The sequence below is a fragment of the Canis lupus genome, chromosome 11 (assembly GCF_011100685.1).
Source record: "Canis lupus familiaris isolate Mischka breed German Shepherd chromosome 11, alternate assembly UU_Cfam_GSD_1.0, whole genome shotgun sequence".
Classification (NCBI taxonomy): domain Eukaryota; kingdom Metazoa; phylum Chordata; class Mammalia; order Carnivora; family Canidae; genus Canis; species Canis lupus.
This window is the reverse complement of record NC_049232.1, coordinates 69,203,150-69,225,419: the sequence shown is the minus strand read 5'-3', so window position 1 is coordinate 69,225,419 and position 22,270 is coordinate 69,203,150. Positions and strand designations below refer to the sequence as shown.

At 52.5% G+C, this 22,270-nt stretch overlaps 1 protein-coding gene and 3 long non-coding RNA genes across 22 annotated transcripts in view; 2 read left to right on the top strand and 2 right to left on the bottom strand.

The window, feature by feature from the left end:
* LOC106559509 overlaps nucleotides 1–756 on the bottom strand; it is a 106,293-nt gene extending 105,537 nt beyond the window's left edge. For 6 of the 11 annotated variants that reach the window (XR_005367204.1, XR_005367209.1, XR_005367206.1 and 3 more), the window contains exon 1: nucleotides 306–752. This is a non-coding gene — a long non-coding RNA (uncharacterized LOC106559509). Of the gene's footprint in view, nucleotides 1–305 lie in introns of all 11 variants that reach the window. The other 5 variants (XR_005367202.1, XR_005367205.1, XR_005367200.1 and 2 more) reach the window with 4 other exon arrangements.
* On the top strand, nucleotides 735–9,965 carry TEX48 (testis expressed 48). Of its 3 annotated transcripts, none has more exons than XM_038553220.1 (5): nucleotides 735–785; nucleotides 6,296–6,403; nucleotides 6,630–6,752; nucleotides 8,208–8,336; nucleotides 9,653–9,959. In XM_038553220.1, the coding sequence occupies exons 2-5, from the start codon at nucleotides 6,400–6,402 to the stop codon at nucleotides 9,751–9,753; spliced, it is 357 nt and encodes a 118-aa protein (XP_038409148.1). In that variant the 5' UTR covers nucleotides 735–785; nucleotides 6,296–6,399; the 3' UTR covers nucleotides 9,754–9,959. The 3 variants fall into 3 exon arrangements, with proteins under 3 accessions (XP_038409148.1, XP_038409146.1, XP_038409147.1); XM_038553218.1 differs by having other exon boundaries at nucleotides 736–785; nucleotides 9,650–9,965; XM_038553219.1 differs by lacking the exon at nucleotides 735–785 and adding an exon at nucleotides 856–880 and having other exon boundaries at nucleotides 9,650–9,965.
* Nucleotides 9,966–10,024: 59 nt separating this feature from the next.
* Nucleotides 10,025–17,560, bottom strand: LOC119873984. The gene is made up of 2 exons (XR_005367211.1): nucleotides 13,268–17,560; nucleotides 10,025–10,794 (listed from the first exon to the last, which is right to left on the bottom strand). It is a non-coding gene; the product is annotated as an uncharacterized LOC119873984 (long non-coding RNA).
* On the top strand, nucleotides 11,066–15,223 carry LOC119873983. Of its 7 annotated transcripts, none has more exons than XR_005367195.1 (4): nucleotides 11,066–11,092; nucleotides 11,833–11,959; nucleotides 13,360–13,442; nucleotides 14,918–15,223. It is a non-coding gene; the product is annotated as an uncharacterized LOC119873983 (long non-coding RNA). The 7 variants fall into 7 exon arrangements; XR_005367196.1 differs by having other exon boundaries at nucleotides 13,289–13,442; XR_005367194.1 differs by lacking the exon at nucleotides 11,066–11,092 and adding an exon at nucleotides 11,115–11,186.
* Nucleotides 17,561–22,270: the final 4,710 nt, after the last annotated feature.

The window sequence follows — 22,270 nt, the reverse complement described above, 5'->3', positions numbered from 1 at the left end:
ACTGTTGAACCCACCGTCAAATTCTTGGGACGGTAAGATCGCATCCCCCTCCCGCCCAAAGCCCTACCCCACTGACCCCGTGGCTGCAAAACTGTGTGGACCGCCCTTGCTTTTTCCTTTTCCTGTATACCAGGTGACCTCTATCAGCATCCAAAGACAGCACTGATGGAGACTGTTTTAACCTAATTCGGCTTCCCCAAATAGCACCTGGTTGTCCTAAATAAAGGACTTGAAAGAGTGTCCCTTCAGGTGAGAGCTTTTGTGAGAACTCGGATATAAAGCAATCCCCCCCCCCCTCCTTTTACCTGAAAGACAGACTGGGAAGGTGTCACCTGTTCTTGCACGTGTTGTCAACAGCAACGATGGCGGGAACGCTCACAACACGTAGGCACTGCGCCAAATGTCTTCCACCCACCTGACTTCACTCCATCCTAAAAATACATCTGGGACCAGGGAGCAGCATTATTTCCACTTTGCGGAGTTGAAAGCCCAGACAGAGGTGAAGTTCATGTGCCCAAGGTCAGCACCCGGCAGGGGTCTCCGAGACAGAAGACGGACCCGGGCTGTCGGGCCCACCTCTGGCTGCACTGTCCTCAAGACGCGTCACAGCAGTCACCAGGACTTCTGTCCCGATGCCCGATGGCTGGCTGGGAGGAGGCCACAGCCAGGGCACACAGGGCAGAGCCCCACAGGGACGGTCCCCGCTGCCCCCTCCCCGCAGCCCAGCATTCCCTGGGCCCCTGGCTCTGTGACATCACAGCCCCCGTGTGCCCGGCCAGCTGCAGGTGAGCGAGCCCCTGGCCAGGCCGGCAGAGGACGGTGCTCCCCGGGCCCCACAGGCACAGCGTGCCTGTCCCCCCTGCACAGCTCGCATGCGCAGGTGCAGGGGGTGCCCACCAGCCCCAACTGCCCTGACCCCCCCCTTCCCCCAGGTCTGGGTCCTGGCCTCCCCACCCGTGCCAGCCGAGCCAGGGGCCCCCAGCTCCAGGAGCCTTCCGGGGTGGCCCTGCTGTGTCCTTCTGTCCCCTCCCGGGGCTTGGGGCCCTGGACACCTGAGGCTCACAGCCCGCCGGGCCCAAGCCCAGGGCCCTTTGCTCTGGCTCCTGCCCCTACCTAGAGGCGGGCCCCGGTAGCGCAGGACACCACGCACCTGCGGCCCAGCCTGGTCAAGGCCACACATCGGCCACATCCCCTTCAGCGTCAGCATTTCCCTTCCCAAGCTTTGGCGATGCAGCAGGCCGGGAGCCCAGCACTTACCACCATTAGCTGATCCTCGCAACCGCCTTCCAGGCTAGATACTATGATCGACAGCCCCATTTTACAGATTAAAAAAAAAACAAAAAACAAAAAACAAAAAACAGCCTTCAGGAAGTAAAATTCTTCTAAATTCCACAGCTTAATAAGTAGTAGATCTTTATTTTTTCTATTTTTTAAAAGATTTTATTTATTCATGAAAGACACACACAGAGAGAGAGAGAGAGAGAGAGGGAGGGAAGGAGGGAGAGGGAGAGGCAGAGAGAGAAGCAGGCTCTGTGCAGGGAGCCCGATGTAGGATTCGATCCTGGAACCCCAGGATCACGCCCTGGGCCAAAGGCAGGTGCTCAACCACTGAGCCTCCCAGGCTCCCCAGTAGTAGATCTTTAAGAATGATCCCCCCAAAAAATGTGCCTGTGACCCCAGCACTACTTCCCTTGAGATTCTTCTGTTTCTGAAGGGGGCTCCAAAGTTCAAAATTCTTTGCGGCCAGGACTCCAAGGAGAAAGCGTTTCTGCCCCCACCCCACCCCAAACTTTCCCATGAAACTGCTGGCTGGGCTGAAGGTGTGGAATGCTTTGATGCTAGATTCAAACAAATGCACGTGTAAACCCCTGCTGCCCTGCTAACAGGGAACCATCTCCGGGCTATTTGCATCCATGTGAGCCTCTGTAGAGAGAGAGACCTCCGCTCAATGTGTGAAACAAAAATTGAATTTATTTCCCACTCACCAAGGGAGAATCGGGCTTCCATGCCAAAGCCTCTGAACAAAGCTAAGGGCTGATTTACAAGGGGATTCGGGAGGTGCTGAGTTGATGGGAGGTGGCATCTCAGGGGCAGGAGTGCTTGGGAATGGTAGGTCAGCAGCTGCGAAAGGGGACCTACTATTGCCTCTTGCTTTCAGAAGAATGGTCACTAAGGCAAAGTTTCATCAATAGATTAAAAGGATTTGAAACCGGTTCTGGAGATTACCTGTTAAACCGTGGTTACAGAGCCATCGGTCTTAGGAGAGTGGGAACTTCTTTTTCATTCTCGGCCTCTCCCTTTGTGGTCCTCCCTCAACCAAAACTGCAGGAAAGACCCTCCGGGGTTACACAGATGCTCAACCACTGTCGTCCACTTTCCTTGAAGACACAGTTCCTCTTTTCCGCCTACAGCGATCCGGTGTTCAGTTTGAGCATTGGCCGGCCTGATGTCTTTTGGTTTTGTCTTTGAATCATCTGTGGAGCTATACATTGGGCCAATGGCCGCCTAAGATCCTTTGACTTCTCTGGACAGCAGCGCTAAATGAGTGTGAGGCAAACAATATTAATTAAACACACACACACACAATAATAATGAAAAGAGTTTAATTATTAGATTAAATAATTAGGTTTTTTAAAAGAAGGGTCTGGAAGGCACGCCAGAATCATAATCCACAATTTCCTAGGCATGACCAAGAAAATAAATTCCCTATGTCCATTTTGGATAGCCAGGCTGCCTTTTCTTTGGGCCCCTTACATGGGGTATCAATCCAGGGACTCCAAGACGTGCTGGCAAAGGTACATACTCTCTGATTAGCCAAATAAAAATCCAAAGGTATTCTATTATCCATAGTTACTTGAGCTAAGGATTTTCAACCGGTTGGTTGTGCTCCAGAGCATGGGCTGTATTCTTTGCTATGTCAGTCAAGGCGAGAGAAAAGGAGCCCCACGGCTTGTCCAGCTCCTACGGGGGGCCCCTCTGTCCTCAGAAGTCTGGTCCACCTCCTGGTATGGGTAGCCTCAGGAAGGGCTTCACGCTCTCCAATGCCGAGTGAGCTGACACAGTCTGCTGGGGGTGTTGGGCAGCTGTACCATGGGTCTGTACCAGACCCATAGTCTGCTGGGGGTGTTGGGTCCTATACCGGGACTTGGGATAGTCCTGGTTCTAGTTGGCATTGAAGAGGGTGATTTCATGCTAACAAGCAGTACCGTCGTCTGACTATATTTATTCACGATTCCCCTTGAGATTTTAGGGGAAGGAGAGGACTGTGTTGAGGGCTAAGGTCTCCTCAGAGGGGCATCACCGGACCGATCTAGACCACGAGTTCTTCCAAATGGTTTTCTGCTCACAGTAAATACAAGGGTCCTCGTCAACAGGCCCCACCTTCTTTATGGACAGGAGGGTTTTGATCTTGTTTTTATTTTAGGAACCAATTGTTTTCCCCAAGGAGCCACGTGAGGACTCTTTGAAAATGACCAGGAGGTCTAAGCTGGCATTTCCCATGCCGATTTATCTAAGTTCCCTATCTTGGGTCTGAGCCTCCCCCAAAGAGAGAAGGAAAGGTTCCTTTTACTTAAGCTGTTGGGCTGCCCTAGGATTTCTTTGAAAGTGTCCTGAAGTCTATTAAATCTCCTCGTAATTCATCTTTGCTTGCAATTTTGAATCTTTGTCCAATCTTTCCCTTCAGGGAAAGACTTTTGAAATAGTTTTAGGTGGTACGTTTCCTATCTTTCTCCTCAAGCCCACTTTTTTGAATTATGTGTAGGTGGGTTATTTAAATCTTCTGGCCTTTTCCATCCTGCTCCTCTTAAACATTCCTCCCTCCGCATTGAAGGTCAGCCATTAAGTGAATTGATTGGTACAAATGGCAATAAGTGAAAGAATAACAGGACCCCGAATTATACAGCCACTTTCTGTCATTTGGAAATTTGGGATAATTCTAAATATGTGCCCTCAACTCAACTGTCACCCAGGGTTTGAATTCAAGCTCTCTGGACCCACCTCCTGGTACAGGAGTTTCTGGGGGATATGGTGCAAAGTTGATTGTTCTTTTCTACAGAAATGAAGGGAGTTTATTTAGGCAGTCACGGGAAGGAATAGAAAGAGTGAAGTGGGTGGTAACGATAAAGCTGGGTGGAGAGAGAAAAAGAGATGTAAAGAAAGTAGGTTTCAGAAGGTTTGAGTAGGAGTACGGTTTTTTTTTTTCTTTCTTTCTTTCTTTCTGAGATCAGAACATACCAATCAAAGAAGCTCTCTCTACTGAATGTTTGGTGTTTTTGTCTTCTTTTTCAAGAGCCCCTCTTCAATCTCTTATTTTAGACATTAAAGGTTTGCCATAGTGCCCGTAATTCCAAGTCATCTGGTGAAATTCTTTCATTTATTAATATAAGCACACACATGAAAGTGCATGTGAATATATATGTGAAGCAGAAGTTTGTTTTCCAGGAAGAGGCAGCAACTTTAATGTAGATGAAACCACGACAAGCAGGAGAGAACACTCCACAGGTGACCACAGTTAACGCGTGGTGTCTTGAATTCCCGGGCCTAAGAGAGCCTAAGCGAGGCCACTGATCAATAACCTGGAAATCACTTATTCCAGAACATAGGCTGAGTCAAGTGACCTTTCATTAAGTTAACAAGACAATACATGTGCTCATGAGGGTCCGGACGGACCCAAGGCAGAATTTTAGCAATTACCTTTATACACAGTGATCATCGGCTATCAGACCCCCAACCATTAGTCCTCGGGGCTGACCTATGGTGAGGGCTTCTCAAGACCTGTGCTTCCACTCCTTCCTCAGGAAACACTTCCTTCCACATTCAGCATACGTGAGGCGATCCAGCACAAAGCCAAATCCCATGAGGCCAGAATCTACATGAAGGAAATTGAAACTAAAGCGAGCAGCAGAATAAGCATATTAACGGCAGGCCTATTTGCTAAATGGGGCGTCTCCAAAACAAAAGACCTAGTCGCCTTATACAAATTTCTAGCTGCTTATAAATCCTAAGGAGATACAACAAATTCACTGAAGAGAGCTCAAGGAAATGCATCAGAGCTCAAATCATGTTGAAAAACTCACTTGGCGACAAATCCAAAAGACTGTTGGAGGTGGGGGCTAACCGAACCCAGGGAGGACCCCTTTGATCCAAGGATGCTGCAAGATGGGGACATTGGTACACGTCGAGGCTGCTGGCTGTATCTAAGCACAATATAGAAGTCGTGCTACATCAAACAGCGTTATGTGCCGGAAGTTAAAGATCTTGTATTAATTTAAGAAGTCAAGGGTAAGGGCGCCTGGGAGGCTCAGTCGGTGAACCTCTACCTTCGGCTCAGGGTGTGATCCCGGGGTCCTAGGATCGAGTCTTACCATCGGGCTTCCCTGCAGGGAGCCTACTTCTCCCTCTGCCTGTGTCTCTCCCTCTCTCAGTCTGTCTCTCATGAATAAATAAATAGAATCTTAAAAAAAAAAAAAAAAGTCAAGAGTAAAAGAAACAGAGAGACCAGTTAGGAGACTATTCTAATTCAGGCAAGAGATAAGGGTGGCTCAGACCAGGGGATAGTAGTTGAGAAACTGAGAAGCAAGTGGCCATGAGTGAGGCAGCTCACATGGTGAATTGGGTCTTGTGAGGGGCCTCAGCCCATACATGATAAGAATTTCCTAAAAGGGGGTCTTGCCACGGAAAAGGGAGTGAGAACAGGAAGTGCCCAGGGACAAAGGAGTTTGGGACTAAAACAAGGTTTTCTAATTCTGGACCATCAGATCTAGAAAGGTCCTTGAAGATACCGTGTAGCCTAACTTCCTCTTGTGATTGATGAGGCTCCAGGGACACAGAGCTACACATGGACTTAGCCACAGCCAGTCAGCAAGTTGATGGCAGCACTAGGCCCTACACCTGCAAGCCTGTGCTTCACGGCCGCGCCCCCCAGGACCTGGACCAGCCGGGATATTTGGAAGCCAGCAAGCCACATGAAGGGATGGGAAAGGGAATGGAATGGCCATTTACTGGGCATGTACTGTGTGCCAAGCACCACGGGGGTGACTTTTAACCCTTTACTTCTGGAAGGAGGCACTGCATTCCCATTTTCCCCACCAAAAAAGCGAGGTTCAAGAAAGTTAAGGAATCTACCCAAGAATGTGCACCTAGAAATGGGCCAGAACATGGATGGACTTGACTATGGAGCATGTCCTTATGTATTTCTATACAAGCCAGGAATCTGCGGTAGGGGGAGCCCAGCTGGACTGGGAGAACAGGTAAAGGACCAGCATTTTTCACCCACAATCTTATGATTATTTAGGAAACAGTCCTGCCCAGGGAATTGGGCTCCAAATCAAGATCAGCTGATTCAGCACAGCGCCCTTACCGGCAAAGCTGGCAGAGTAAAGGCTTCAACTCCTCTCCATGGGTAAGAAAATACTATTTAGAATGGGAAAAATAGTTTTAAGAGAGGGTAACCTAGACACAAGGGCCTGGGCCTGCAGCCATGGGAAGCTATGCAAGATTTGGGAACAGGGAAGGCTATTATCCCTTGGGAGAGGTTGACCCAGTTCAGCCCATCATGGAGAACTTCCAATGGGCGTCTAGAGGCCAGGTCCCAGAGACCATGGCCCCCATTCCTTTACCTCTTACAGCAGCCCACCAAAACCTGGCCTTGAAGATTTTCAGCTTATGCTGCAGAGACTGTGAGGAGCCCCACTCCATGGATGACTCCAAGGTCCCCAGTCAAAGCCAAGAGCCTCAGCCATCGACCTGCAGTAGGTACCAGACAGGAACATCCCGCCTGGCCTCTCTAGACCTCATGGTGTTCGTCCGCCTTCCACTGAGATACCCTCAGATTTCCTTCAGCTTTTTTTTTTTTTTTAATTTTATTTATTTATTTATGATAGTCACACACAGAGAGAGAGAGAGAGGCAGAGACACAGGCAGAGGGAGAAGCAGGCTCCATGCACTGGGAGCCCGACGTGGGATTCGATCCCGGGTCTCCAGGATCGCGCCCTGGGCCAAAGGCAGGCGCTAAACCGCTGCGCCACCCAGGGATCCCTTCCTTCAGTTTTTGAATGATGATTCGAACCTAAAATATGAGATGGGGGCTTCCTAACCCAAACCAATAAACAAAAGGCAGGGAGGCCAGGGAGGCGGCCAGCACAGGTTCAACAGCAGGAGAAAAATTCTCCTGGCACGTTTTGCCAGAAATCCAGAGAGGGTCTGAAACCACACCCCCCCCCCCCGAAAATAACTGCACAATAGAAACCGAGAATCTGAAAAACACCCATCCCTTTTTCCAAGATAATAACAATGATAGTGACTGAGCCCCTATTACATGCAAGGCACTGTCCAAGCACTAGGGACCCGGCTGCGATCAGGTAAGTCCCCCACTGTTTCAGGGCTGACACCGGGCAGCAGCGGTATTATCTGATCCCTACAATGATTCTGAGAAGGGGACATGATGACCCAAAATGGGTGTGTCATTTCGCAGCTCTGAAAACAGACACGGGAGGGGAGCAATTTGCCGCAGTTAGGCATCTGGTAAAGGACAGAGCTCTGTGTTACAGAACACAGCTCAGTCGGTTGCTATACTTTTAAGAATTTAGAGGTCTTTACATAAAAACAAAGCCTTATGTACAATGTTCACCATAACAGTGTTTATGTAGCAGAAACACCCTAGACTCCCGACAAGAGTATTAAGTGACTCTTGAATTCTCTGCAAAATAGAATGTTATACAACCGTGGGTTCTTAAAAATTCAGCGACCCGAGAGAAACATTTCTGACATCACGTATGTGAAAAACATGAAATGCATACACGACATGTGGGATACGATGGGCCACGTAAAAAAATGCGTAAGGGACGACGAGAACTGTGATCACATCTGAAGGGATGGGCGTTTGGGGCATTTCTGTGTCTACTTCACATTCTTCAGTGTCCCCTAGTTTTTCCGTAACAGATACTCATTCACATTTGTAAATGGGAGAAAAAGGTTAAACTTTATGTTTTTTGAAAGAACATACATATTTTGAACCTAGCATGTGCTTAGGAGGCAGAGCGTTCAGAGGACTGGAGGAGGGAGATCCACGTGGTCCCTACCCTGTAATAACCACCTCTGGCCCACGTGCACCCCGACAAGGTGGGCGACACCCCTTCACTCCCGCCACCTCTCCTGAGCCTCCCCCCCCCCCCCCGCCCCCGATGGTGTGGAATTATCACCGCCAGGCTTACAGAAGGAAGAGCTGGCCAGCAAGAATCCCAAGCGTGCTAACGAAGCCTCCCGCTTGCCTTTGGGACAACCCCTGATGGGTCCAGAAAAGAGAGCCTCCTCCACCAGCAATAATGAGCATGAGGGTGAGTCCCAGACTGGGATCCTAGCGCCAACCAGGAACCCCCCCACCGTCCAGATGACCAAATCACTTTGATATCTGAGCTAAGTGGGGTGGCAGGGGAGACGGGACCACTCCCTCCAGGAAGCCACAGTCATATTCTAGAACACACTGGAGTGATTCCTGGAGTCTGACACCTGCCTGCACGACCTCTCGAGCTGGGAATCACTTGAGGAGCAGCAGACCTCACACATGGAGCACACATCCACGCCCCTAAGCCCCGGGGTCCTTGGTCACGTGTGTTTTGGGTGTGGCTGTTGCTCTCGTGTCTGATTTGGCCGCTAGAGGGTAAGTCCCGGGAGGACAAACCCAGCCAGGTAGGTGGCAAGTAAACAAGGCCAGAAAATGCTTGTGGACTGGAGTGTAGTTCAGCTGGGGGTGAAACACTCCAGGGGCAATAGGAGCAGGATAGAAGCCCAGTCCGGGAGGAACAAATGACTCCTCCGCTCAACTCCCAAACACCCTGGGCCGCCGGCTGCTGAGAGCTAAGGGCCAGCGCGGCCCAGACGTTTCAGAATTCTCAAAACAGCCACAGCCTCCTGGCAAGCAGAACCTCACACAAAGTCCAATTGCAATAAGAGACGAAAGGGGTCCCGCTGCCCCTGAATCCAGGGCAGGGCCTGGTTGCCCCACGAGCACCGTCACTCCCTCCCGTGTGTGGCTCCGTGCATCCCAGTTCAAAATCCCACCTCCCGTTGCATAGAGAAGACTGAGGTCCACAGGGGGAAGGGACCTTCCAAAAGCCCACTGGCAAGGGGTAGCGTTAGAACAGGACGGGCCCCATTCTCTCACTTTCCAGGCCTCTGCTCTTTGCAAGTCCCCTCATCATCACTCAACATGCCAATGCAGTACAAACACGGAAACTCTCTCTTTTTTTTTTTTTTAAGATTTTATTTATTTATTCATTCATGAGAGATAGAGAGGGAGAGAGGGAGAGAGAGAGAGAGAGAGAGAGAGGCAGAGACACAGGCAGAGGGAGAAGCAGGCTCCATGCACCGGGAGCTCGACGTGGGACTCGATCCCAGGTCTCCAGGATCACACCCTGGGCCGAAGGCAGCACTAAGCCGCTGAGCCACCTGGGCTGCCCCAAACATGGAACCTCTTGACGTGTCCCTGTCACACAGCACCCCTGAGTCCCAGCCCGGGGTCCACGTGGCTCGCCCAGTGTTCCAGAATCTGACCATGATTGGGGATGGAGGTGACCAGGGTGCTCTGTCCACACCCAGGGCCAAGGTTCCATCCAGTGCCATAATTCCTTCCTTCCTTCCTTCTTTCTAGAAGGGAATACACATGTTTCCCCGAGAGATTTTTACAAGAGAAACCCAACCCGCTACTCCCAGGATCGCTGGCCATTCCAGCCGTGCCACACCGGGAGACCCTGAGCGTTCTAGTCCGCTGCTACCAGGCAGGCCTCCGGGGCTGCACGCTGCCAGCAAGGCTCCGGGAGGAAGGGGGCAGCGAGCAGGGGCCATGAAGACAGATTCGGAAACTCCCCCCGAGGAGGAGAAGACGTCTGAGCCACCTCTGTGCCACCAGCACCACTGTCGGGGGCAGGGAGGGGGGGCTCCCTCCAAATAAAGCACTTGGTACAGCACAGGCTGTGTCTCCTCTTTCCCCGCCTCCTTGCCAGGAAGTAGCTCTTCCAAAGCCTTATTGGCTTGTCTTCCTTACTGTTTTTTTTTCTTTTTCTCCTGTTTTTAAGCACATGGTCACGCCTAGCTCTCCGAAAACAAAAAATCTAAGCCTTGCGGACACCTTCTTCTCGTCTTGAAACCATCTTGGACTTACTGAAAAGTTGCAATAGATGCAAAGAACCCCTGTTGACGCTTCACCCAGACTCACGATTGTTTGCATCTCCCCCCACCTGCTCCCTCCTGCCTCGTCTCTGTGTCCCCCGGTCAGTTCCTTCCGACAGACCTCCTTCCCCCCACCAGGTCGGTGTGCGCGCCCTGAGAACAAGCATATTCTCTTAGAGAAGAACTCCAGGACAGTTCTCAAAAAAAAAAAAAAAAAAAAAAAAATCTAACACTGAGATGCTGGTGTCACCAAGGGTCCCCCAAATGTCTTCCAGCTGCTTTGCCACCCGATGCAGGGTCGAACCCAACATCATGAGTCACAGGGCAGTGCCGTGTCCCCGCCGCGTGTCCTCACCTGCAACAGTTCGGTCTTTATCTTCGGGAGCTCTCCGTTTCTGAGGGACACAGGCACAACCATCTTATGAGGTGCCCCCCTATTTGCGTTCATTTTAGGACTCTGGTTTCCCGTGTTTGGCGGGAAGACCACAGCAGCGACGCTGTCCCCCCAGCGCATCCTGTTGGGGGACACACGGCATAGGGAGGTCCTGCCGTGGGTGACATGAACTAGGTCACCTGCCGAAGACGCCTTCATCGCCAGGCTCCCCTCCGCAGGTTACGATCTCGCCCCTTGGAAGGAATGAGGCGTTGGGTGGAGAGACGCCGTGGATTGCTGTGGTCGTCAAGCTCCCACCCCCCTGGTTTAAGGGCCCACAAGGCCCGGGAGCAGCACAGCCTGTACTGATCTAAGGAGGTGGGACACGCGGGACGGGGAACCACCCCTAGTGGGCGCGGGGGAGGCCACGGCCCGGGCACACAGGGCAGAGCCCCACAGGGACGGTCCCCGCTGCCCCCTCCCCGTAGCCCAGCATTCCCTGGGCCCCTGGCTCTGTGACATCACAGCCCCCGTGTGCCCGGCCAGCTGCAGGTGAGCGAGCCCCCGGCCAGGCCGGCAGAGGACGGAGCTCCCCGGCCCCGCAGGCACAGCGTGCCCGTCCCCCCTGCACAGCCTGCATGCCCAGGTGCAGGGGGTGCCCGCCAGCCCCGACTGCCCTGACCCCCCTTACCCCCCGGGTCTGGGCCCCGGCCTCCCCGCCCGTGCCAGCCGAGCCGGGGGCCCCCAGCTCCAGGAGCCTTCCGGGGTGGCCCCGCTGGGTCCTTCTGTCCCCTCCCGGGGCTTGGGGCCCTGGACACCTGAGGCTCACAGCCCGCGGGGCCCAAGCCCAGGGCCCTTTGCTCTGGCTCCTGCCCCCACCTAGAGGCGGGCCCCGGTAGCGCAGGACACCGCGCACCTGCGGCCCCTCCCGCGGCCCCCAGGGCACCCTCGGTCCGTCCTTTACGCCCCCCACTCGCCACATTCCGGGGTGTGCTTTACCATCCCCGTTTCACAGACAGGAAAGGGGGCTTCAAGGGGGCCAAAGGGCGCTCCACGACACAGCAGCGTGCGGCAAGAAGCACATCCCCAGTTATCTAAGTAATAAGAAGCCCGCTCTCGGGCGCTTGGGGGCTCAGTCATTAAGCTTCTGCCGTCGTCTCAGGTCCTGAACCTGGGGGTCCTGGGATCGAGACCCGCGTCAGGCCCCCTGCTCAGCGGGGAGTCTGCTTCTCCCTCTCCCTGCTCTTGTGCGCCCGATCTCTCTCTCAAATAAATAAAATCTTTAAAAACAGATATGCTCTTAACTACCACGCGGCTCAGCCAAGCTTCAGGGGAGCCTTTCCCTTTAAAAGCCACCTGCCAGCCACTCTCCAATGAGGTGCTTCTGAACATCTCTCGGTCCCTGGAAGGGCCTGGAGGGTGAGGCTTTGGGCAGCAGAGGCTGGGACATCAGACAAAACTACGCTGAACTCCCAGCTGCCCCTTTGGGCTGTGAGCCCCGGGAGTCACCTATCTGGGGCTCGGTTCCACCATCTGAAAAGTTACATGAGCTCAGAGATGTCAAAGGACCTGCCCAAGAAGCCCAGTGAAAGGCCAGCGTCCTTGACACCGTGGCTGTCTCTCCCGCCCTGTTAACTTCCAAGACTGAAGTCATCGGGGGCACTGAGGTAAGTACAGAATCGGGATGTTTCTACCCGTTTCTAAGAGCAGGAAGTACAACATCTGTTAGTGGAAGGGAGAGCAGGGAAAATATTGTGTATATCGTGCACCAGTCAGAGAGGGCTGCTGGGTTTACTGACAGGGCACCTGCTCTCTGCAAAGTCCCTGCGCTCAGCGCTGGGGACAAAGGCGAACTGGGCGCATCCCTGCCTCTTAGGGAGCAGGAATCTTGCTCATGCTCACTGCCACACCCCTCAGCTAGTGCCGGGCACCAGTGGTCCTCAATGAGCACATGTGGGACGAATCCTAATATCACAGCTTGGAGTCTAGACTCTCACAGGCAACTACACAGGCAGTGAAAATACTATCCACTCAACAAATATGTATTGAGCACCTGCTATGGGGCTATGCGAAGACAGGCAATGGCCATGACCCATTGAAGTCTGGGGGTCTGGGAGCACAAGACAGGCCCCTAACTCCTCCCCAGGTGTAAGAGATGGCTTTCGGGAGGGAGCAGCCCCAGAGCGGAGTCTCCAGCGTGAGGGGTGGGGAGTGAGGACACAGAGGAAGGGGACAGCTTGTGCCAAGGCATGGTGGTGACACAGTGAGAGCAAGTCTGGGGGATGGCCAGCAGCTCCTACAGCCGGAGGGCAATGGGTGAGGCTGGGAGGGAAGGAGCTGGCAGAATGGGCAGGGCCAGACCACCAAGTAGTGTCAAGCACTGAGGGTTTGAGGAAGAGGATGATGATGGGATTGGCTCCAGAGGCAGACCAGCCTGCAGGTGAGCCAGGGGTCAGCGGGGAAGCTGTGGTCGCAGCAGGCGCGGAGGGTGCAGGCAATGGAGAGGATATCCATGAGGCAGGATCACAATGCCTTGACGGATGACTGAATGCAGAAGGAAGGGGAGGCAGGGCCCGGGGGAGGAGGGTCCTCTTCTCTGACTCCATACACAAAGGGAATAGTGGGACCTGATCCCAAAATAGGGGACATGGGCTGAAAAGAAATAGTTTGGGGTTGATGAGGGTGGGGAAGGGAGAGGGCCCCACCAGCAGGTGGCCAAAAGCAAACCTGTTGGTTGGTTGTCCTTAGAGCCATCAGCTCGACACTATGGCACACGGACACTCCGAGCAGAGGGGTGACTGACGTGACTTCCATTCCAGGAGGATTCCGCTGCGTGGACACCAATGAAGACGAGGGGGGAAGAAGCAGGGAGGCCAGTGAGGAGGCCACTGCAATGACCCAGGTGAGACCTGGTGGTGCCCAGGAGAGGTGGGGAGCCAGTGCCCAAGGGGGAGGCTTGGACTGAACCCAGCGTGTGGCGAGTGAATACAGCCACCATGATGGAAATTCCCAGAGTGGGGCTTTGGCCACAGGGGAAGGGAAATGAGAACAGGAGAGGGCCAGACCCCACATGGCTTCCACTTCAGCCAGTGAACCAGGCCCAGAAGAAAAGAGAAAGAGGTTTGGGAATATGACAAGGACGTACAACCTTGGGTCATCAGAGCTTGAAGTATTGTTGGAGAAATGGTGCAGCCTAACCACTGCCCGTAAGATGGGAGCCCGGGCCCAGAGACGGGCACGGAGGAGCCCAAAGCCGCACAGCAAATTAGTGGCAGAGCCAGGATGTGAATCAGCAAGGTTGAGCTGGGTCAGCAGCAAATCTACTGATTCAACAACACACCCCTGCAGGTAAAGACGAGCAGAGCAGAGGCTCCAAGTCCTTTTCAAAGGCAAGAGGACTCTGGACAGACGAGGAAGGACTGGTTAGAAGTAGGTCCACACAGGTGGGCCTGGACGTGCTGGCCACAGGGAGCGCAGGCGCTTTGGGAGGGGAGGGGGTATGACGCCTTGGGAGAGGCTGGCCCAGTGTGACCTAGCGCTGAAACAACAATGGGCTTCTGGGGTTGGGGCTGCAGAGCCCCGGGGCCCTTTCCTCTTACCCAGCCCACCAACACATGGCGTCCAAGTTCTTCTGTTGCTGCTGCCACGCCAGCAAGGGGAGCTCTACCGCTTTTGGCTCTCGCCCTCCAAGCACACCCCAGCAGCATCAGCCACGGGCCCTCAGTAGGTGGTGCGGTGGGGGTGCGGCAGGTGCAAGAACACCGGCCGGAGTTACCTCTCTGGGCTTCCGTCTCCCCAGCCACTCCCTGCTGGGACACATCAGACTTCTTTGAGCCCTTTGGGGACACGGGACTAGTTACCCACGCCCGTAACAGTGTAGCCTGATGACTATTTATCAGATATGAGATATTAGGTAAAATCACTGGCGTTTAGTCCGACAGACCAGTCATATTCTGCTTCAGCCACGTCCGGAGCTTGAGCACGCCGCCGAACCTCTCTCTCTGAGCTTCGGCATCCTTCATTACAGACCGGGGATAATGGGAGCACACTGCGTACCCGACAGGTTGTGGGGAGGATGAGATGAGGCAACACCTATACGTGCCTAGAACTTGGGCCCACACAGAGAGGGCACCCAGCAGAGGTTGGCAGTGTACGTGTTCTGGTCAGGACCAGCGAGGCCATGCTGGTGTAACAAGTAAACTTCAAAATCTCGTTTGCGGAACCCAGTTTGGGGTTATTTTTAGCTCAGGCGAGCAGCATTGTTTTTAAAGCCATCAGTAACTCGAGCAGTCCCCGCGTGGCACCGGCCCGAGACGGTCTATCCAGGCATAATCCACAGCCTTCCCCAAGGCTCAACGTTTTCCTTCACTCTTTCAGACCTGAACATGGATCCTCGCAGAAACGGTTTGAAAAGGAGATACCCACGGTACGTCACCAATAACTGGGTGCTGAGAGTGTGCACTCTTGGGAGACCCTGAGCGTTCTAGCCCGCAGTCCCCACGCTGGGCGGCTGCCCACGAGTCTCCTCCGGGAGGAAGAGGGCGGTGAGCAGGAGCTATGAAGATGAATTCAGAAACTCCCCTGGAGGAGAAGACATCTGAGCCACCCCTGTGCCACCAGCAAGAGTCACCCCAGCCACTGCGGGAGGAGCGGGCTCTAATTAAAGCCCTTGGTTGCATCACAGGGCTGTGTCCTTCCTCTTTTCCCTTCCTCTCCCCCCAGCCCTGCTTCTGAGGTTCCTTTGAATGGGGCACAACTGGAACCTGGCATCTCTTATAGAGAAATGTGGTCTGATGATTCCAAACCTCCTCAATCCCTCCTAACCAGCCCGCCGAGGGAGTGCTCAGGAGACGCTGGCCAGTGTGGCAGATGGCTCTAAGTGGGTGCTGTAACCAATGTCTAGAGCTTGAGGGCACCATTCTCATCCCATTCTCATCCGTGGGGCGACTCCATTTGGTGCTCAGGGCCATAGAACGGGGGAGCAGGTTGTGCACAACTCTGCGATCGGCAGCCCTAGAGCGATGCAGCGCGCCCCAGAGGTACGGGGTGGGGGGGGTGCTAAAACACAGAGCATGCAAACGTGAGTAATATGCGGGAGACCCCACATGGCTTCCACTCTAGCCAGTGAACCAGGCCCAGAAGCCTATGACCTCAACACAAGAGGACCATTTGGGGGAGCGAAGGAACGGGAAGCACTCTGCAACCCACCTGGGGGTTTGGTGAAGGCTTCCTGGAAGAGATGGGTGCTTGAGTGTTCGGAGCATTGAAAGTGAATTCACCAAGCAAACAGGAGGGGGGATGGTTTTCCAGAAGGGGGGACAACACAAATGAAGCTGCAAAGCAGAGGCACAAATGCGGTAGGGACGTGAGGGTGGATGAACTGAATTTCAATGTTCGGTGACGACGAACGTGAAAACCTGAGCTGTGGTGTGGTGGGAGGTGAGCGGGGCAGAGGATCTTACAAGCGCCATCTCCTGGGAGGGATGTGGGACGGGACATCCTTCAGTCACCTGATGGGGGGCGGGGAGAGCCACAGGGGAGTTTCAGACAACGTGACAGCCGGTTTCTGATTTTTGCAATCTGAACACGGGGACTTGTTAAGAAGACAACCTCTCCAACTAGCGCTCCCTGTGCCGGGCCCCGGCCACAGAAAAGAAAGAAAGAGAAAGAAAAATGATGTCTTAGGCCACAGGGCTGTCGCCTGAGGCTCCCACCTACGTGGAAAGCCCGTCCAGGCTGCGGGTCGAAGGATGCGCAGTTTAAAGAAAGGAGCGTGTAAATTCCGACGTGGCGCTTCGTCTGCGAGGCATCTACTTGGCGTAAGAACCCAACGAGGTTGGTGCGATCACTACCCTGGCTTCACAGAGCAGGAAACCGGGCCACAGGGAGCTCATATAAGCCTCTGAAGGTTACACCAACAGTAGTGGCAGGGCCGAGACTTGAACCCGGGAAGCCTGACCCCAGAGCTGAGCCTCTCAAGCAGCCGGTTACGCTGCACGATGACGGCAGAGTGACGTGCGGTTGTTGCTCTTGGCTCCCAAACGGGCCATTCGTCGCCTGCTCTGCGAACGTGGAGCTGGGCCCTTTCTATCCTTTTCCTTTGGCAACTGGTCTGGCGTTACGCTCTGTCAGCAGGAGGGGCTGGAGACACTGGGGGAAGGGGGGCTTTCCCTCCTGGCGCTGGGGCCCTCATCCTAGCAGGCTCCTGCAGTCCACGCAGTCCCTCCAATTATCTGGCTTTGGGGGTGCACATGGCTTCCTCAGTACTCAGCTGCTGCTGTGCAGAAGCTTCTCCAACATCCAGGCTCCTGCAGTGTAGACGATTTTCCAGCACCCACATCCTGCATGGTCGTAAGCAGGACTTGGCAGCCAATCGTGTCTCCCAGTGCCCACCAACAAACTGGGAAGTACCTCCGTCTCTCTGTGACAGCTTTCCCTGGCACCTCAAAGAGCAGATTTCTAGAACATTCTATCAACACAGCATCTCGGAGACTTCTCTGCATCCGGTAAGCCGCAGCGATGTCCTTCCCAGCAAGAGCCAGACAGCTGGGGACGGGGTATGGAGGGCCTCTGTCTCCACCCCAGGGGTAGAGGCTGCTCCTTACATGTGCTCGTCTATATTCTTTGGAATCTCTTATTCTTGACCAATCTATTATTCAACGGCCCTGTTACGCATAATCGCTCTTTATGTTCAACTTCCCGTATTCAAATTAGCATGTGGTTCCTGCCTTCAGATTGGACCCCGACGCACACAAACACCCCGGGAGAGAGGCTGCCGGGGAAGCCAGCCAGAAAGAAGGCCTGAACTAGGACCGCAGCCCCCATTTATAGTAGATTTCTCAGGCAAAGCTGGCCTGTGCCTAACCTAGAACCATACAGAGAAGAGTCTGGGAATCTTCTCGACTTCTCCTGCCACTCAGAGAACTGAGAAGGGAGGTGAGATTGAGGCCAAGCTGACAACACACGAGGATCATAGCCCCTTGGGCTACGTCAAGCCGCAGGTGCCTAAGGGATGTCTAGGTGGCCACCTGCCTAAGGGATGTCTAGGTGGCCGCACCCAGAAGGGGTTGGAAATATGCAGCAGGAAGGGGTAAAAGCACAATGGCTGGAGGGAAGCAAGAGGGCTTGCGAACTGCATGTGCATTGTCAGTTCACTCGGCTCCGGCACCTCTTCCCCAGGAGCACCAGCCAGGTGAAGAGAAAGTACACTCCCCTGGGGCCTCTCTATCTGCATGCCCTGGGCCCATGCCCCAGGCCCATCCTCTGACCCGGGTTCTTCTCCTCCTACCCGTCGATCCCCACCTCCCATGCCGAGGCCCCATGTTCCTTCTGTGCTGGAACCATTTCCAGTGGGTGCTTGGCAGGTAAAAGACGCTCCTAAATGCTGCTTCCTGCTTTGATCATGTAGAGGCCTCTCCGCAGAGGGAGGAGAAGAGGCTCACATCTTAGGAACTTGCCAGAGGGGTTCGTGGCCTCGAGGTGAGACCTTCCTTTGAAGGATTTTCAACTAATAACAATAAAAATAATAACAAGCCACAGCTGGACTTGACCTCTGACTCTGGCAGACTGGTTTGTGTCAGGCCAATCCTCCTGCTGAGGGCAGTTTTAAAAAGCTGTAGTTTGAGGGTTTTTTGTTTTTTCTTTCCTTTTTTTTTTTTTCTTAAATCTGCTTGAATGCATCAGAGAGCTCCCAGTGCTGTACTTGAACCAACATCCTGGAGAGAAAGGAAGTGCAGAGATGAAATGCACACTGAGGTCTCCTGGCCTCCTCGAGGCACCTGCTCATTCCTACGCAGGGTCTACGAGGCTGAAAAACTGGGGAGGGACTTTCAACAGACTCAGAGCTCGGGGTAGCAGAAATTGGAAGCGGAAGGCTCACTCTGAATGAGGAATTCGCCCTGGAGGAGGAGTCTTGGTTTTAAAAAGTGTTTGGTTTTTGGTTTTGTTTTGTTTTGGTTTTGTTTTTTTTTTTAAACAGGTTTTCATTTAAAATCCCGGAAGGGGAAGTCAGGGCTATCGAGAAATCGACTGGGCCTCACAAGGACTGTAACCAAGAGTCCAATCTATCCCAACCTATTTTTCTCAGAAGCAAAAGTAAATCCGCTCTGCAGGAATATCCAGTCTTGGAGTCTAGCACTCAATCAAAAAATACCAAGAATACCAGAAGGTGAGAAAGACCAACTGACCAGAGTGCCTGGGTGGCTCAGTTGGTTAAGCGTCTGCCTTCAGCTCAGGTCATGGTCTCAGGGTCCTGGGATCGAGTCACGCATCGGGCCCCCTGCAGGGAGCCTGCTTCTCCCTTTGCCTGTGTCTCTGCCCCTCTCTGCATCTCTCGTGAATAAATAAATATTTTTAAAATAAATAAAATAAGGAAGAAAGAGCAACTGACCAAAGAATCAAAAGAAACACATCTAAACAGAAGAACCAGAAACTGCAATCTGCAAACACGCACTTTAAAATATTGAAGAAAACAGGTGACAAGATGGGTCATTTCATCCGAAAACTGTAACCTGTATTAAAAAGTCAATTAAAAATGTTAGGACTGGATCCTAGGTGAGCTGAACACAGTCAAAAGGATTAACGACGACTGAACACAAAGGAAGGCCAGAGGAATGGAGGAGAACGCGACCAGTAGAAAACGTTCAGACTGGATCACGAAGAACCAAGAGTGTGAAGCGCAAAGAGCGTCGAGATGCAGAGAAAAGGCCATGAGAGCCTCAGAGGGAGATGAGGGACAAGAGGGCAGAAGCTATGATGAAAGAAGCCGCGCCACGGATTCCAGATGCGCCCCGGACGCCCACGCAGGAGAAGCATGAAGGCAGCTACCGCTGGATGCACAAAGCACACCTGGTTTGGTTCACCCGTGAAGCCCACAGCCCAGAGCCAACCGGAGCAGCAAAGGGACGGACAGCTGACTTGGCAAACACAAGCAGTGAAAGCCAAAGACATCTTCCAAAGGTGGTGGGGTGGGTTTTTTGTTGGCTTCTTGACATCTTCCAAAGTTTTAAAGAAAACAGCTGTAGTGCCCTAGAATTCCTGACATACCAAAAAGATCTTTCGAAATTCAAGACAAAACAGGCTTTCTGACAGACAAACCCTCAAATCTGTCACCAGAGGACCTGTATCAGAAAGAAAAGGCCAAAAATAGTTCTCAGTGTACTGAATACTATCCTATCCTACGGACAAATTCCAAAGGTAGTTCCAGGAAAAAGAGAACAGTCATGGATAAATGTGGAGAAACGCAGGAAGAGACAAAGAGTAATAAAAAGTAACCGTGGGGATAAATTTAAATGAATGCTGGCTATATGAAGCACGAGAATCATGTCTGTTGTGGTTTAAGATGGAGAATTGAGGGCGCCTGGGTGGATCAGCAGGTTAAGCACGTGCCTTCAGCTCAGGTCATGATCCCGGGGTCCTGAGATCGAGTCTCACGTCGGGCTCCCTGCACGGAGCCTGCCTCTCCCTCTGCCTGTGTCTCTGCCTCTCTCTTTGTGTCTCTCATGAATAAATAAAATCTTTTAAAAATAAATAAATAAAATAAAAAGCAGAGAATTGATTCTTTTTAATTCCCCTAGTCCACAGGAGGGGCGCCTTAAATAGAAAAACTCAGATAAACTGAAAGTAAAAAGGTGAACCAAGGTAAACTGTGGAATCCCTAAGCCAGAGACAAAGTCGATTTTAAGGCACTCGTCCGATAGAGTAAGAAGGGACACTTCACAGATACCAAAGGGCCAACCCATCGGGAAGTTTTAACCATTCGAAGTTTGCCTGCGGGCGACAACAGGGCGACAACAGGTGATGCTTGTCGGAAGCGAACTAAAAGACACATTCACCCAACAACTTACCTGCGATTGTTCACAGCAGCATTATTCACAGGAGCAAGAAAGTACAAACCACCCAGCTGAAGGAGGATAAGCACAATAGGATATGTCCATGTAATGTCATATTATTCAGGAATAATAAGGAATTAATAATCAATCATGAAGGATAATGACACACGCTATAACGCGGATGAATCTTGAAGATACTATGTTGGTGTTAGAAAAGGCAGACACAAGAGGACACCTACTGTATGATTCCATGTATACGAAATGTCCAGAACGGGAAAATCCAGAGATAGAAAGCACATCAGTGGCCGTCAGGGCTGGGGAACAGGACGGGGATGGAGGGTGGCTGCTGATATGGGGTTTGAGGGGAGAGGGGCAGGGAAGGTGATGGAAATGTTCTAGAATTAAATAGTGTGACAGTCATGCAATCCTGTGAATATACAAAAGCCACTGAACTGTATACTTTGAAACTGAGTTTTTGGGGGCACCTGGGTGGCTCAGTCAGTTAGGTGTGGTTAACCCTTGGTTTCGGGTCAGGTCACGATCTCATGGGTCGTGAGATCGAGCCCCAAGTCTAGCTCTGCACTCAGCATGGAGCCTGCTTGAGATTCTTTCCCTCTGTCCCTCCCCCCACTCTCATGTGTGCACTGTCTCGCGCACGCTCTCTCTCTGGAATAAATAAATAAGTCTTTAAACAGTGAGTTTTCTGCTCTGTGAATTACATCTCAACTTTTTAAGAACTATGTAATAAAAAAAAATGTGTCAAAAGTAAAAAGCAAAAACAGAAAATCTACAACCATACTGGGAGATTTTCCTCCCCTGGTCACTGATAGAAAAAACAAACAAACCAAAATCGGTGAAGATAGGGATCTGAACCAGGCAGGTGTAAGCCTGCACTGACATGGGGCACCTGGGTGGCTCAGTGGTTGAGCGTCTGCCTTCGGCTCAGGGCGTGATCCTGGGGTCCCGGGATCAAGTCCCGCATCGGGCTTCCCGCAGGGAGCCTGCTTCTCCCTCTGCCTGTGTCTCTGCCTCTCTCCGTGTCCCTCATGAATGAATAAATAAAATCTTTAAAAAAAATAATAAGCCTGCACTGCAGACACGGGTAGCAAACAGCATGCAACAGCAGCCGAGAAACGCAGTCACTGACGGAGCTGGCCTTTACACCATACTATGGACCAGACCTTGTACTTCCCATGCACAACACCTCAGTTAATGCCCCTATTCTCACACCCTCCCTTATAGGTGAGGAAATAGAGGTATAGGAGGAGGAGAGAGGGTGAGCATCTGGCCCAGAGTCACCAGCTTGTTCTTGACCTCCCTGCTCACCATCTCCGGGTCCTGAATTTCAGAGAGACTTGGACCAGGACCTTTATTCACATAAACACACCCCATGGTGCTGGAGTAACTGAGGTCTGATGCAGACTGAATAAACATTAACTGTCAATGACCTACTACATCAGTGAATATATATCCTGGGCACCTTTCACCTTTCATCTTCACAACAGCTGCCAAGGAGGTACTCTTGCCCTCATTCCACACTGAGGAGTGCCACCCAAGGATGGGAAGGACCACTCCCAGCACCACGACCTGGATCTGAGTACGTCTAGAACCTGAGCTCTGAGCTACTCCCTCGGCGCCCCCTTCAAGACACTGCCAGGCCTCCACGCCTGTCCTTGACACAGAGCCTTCGAGCAGAGTGCGGGTCCACGTATGGAATCTGATCCTCACACAACCCTGGGAATGGGGCAAGGCAGAGATCACGGAATTTTTGAAATGAGGAAACCGTAGGGCAGACGCAAAGGAAGTCCTGGGGGCGCACCTGAACTCTGCTCCGCCCACCAGGTGAGACCACTGGAAACTCCAGAGAGGAAAAGGCTGGAAGGAACACCTGGAGGAGGGT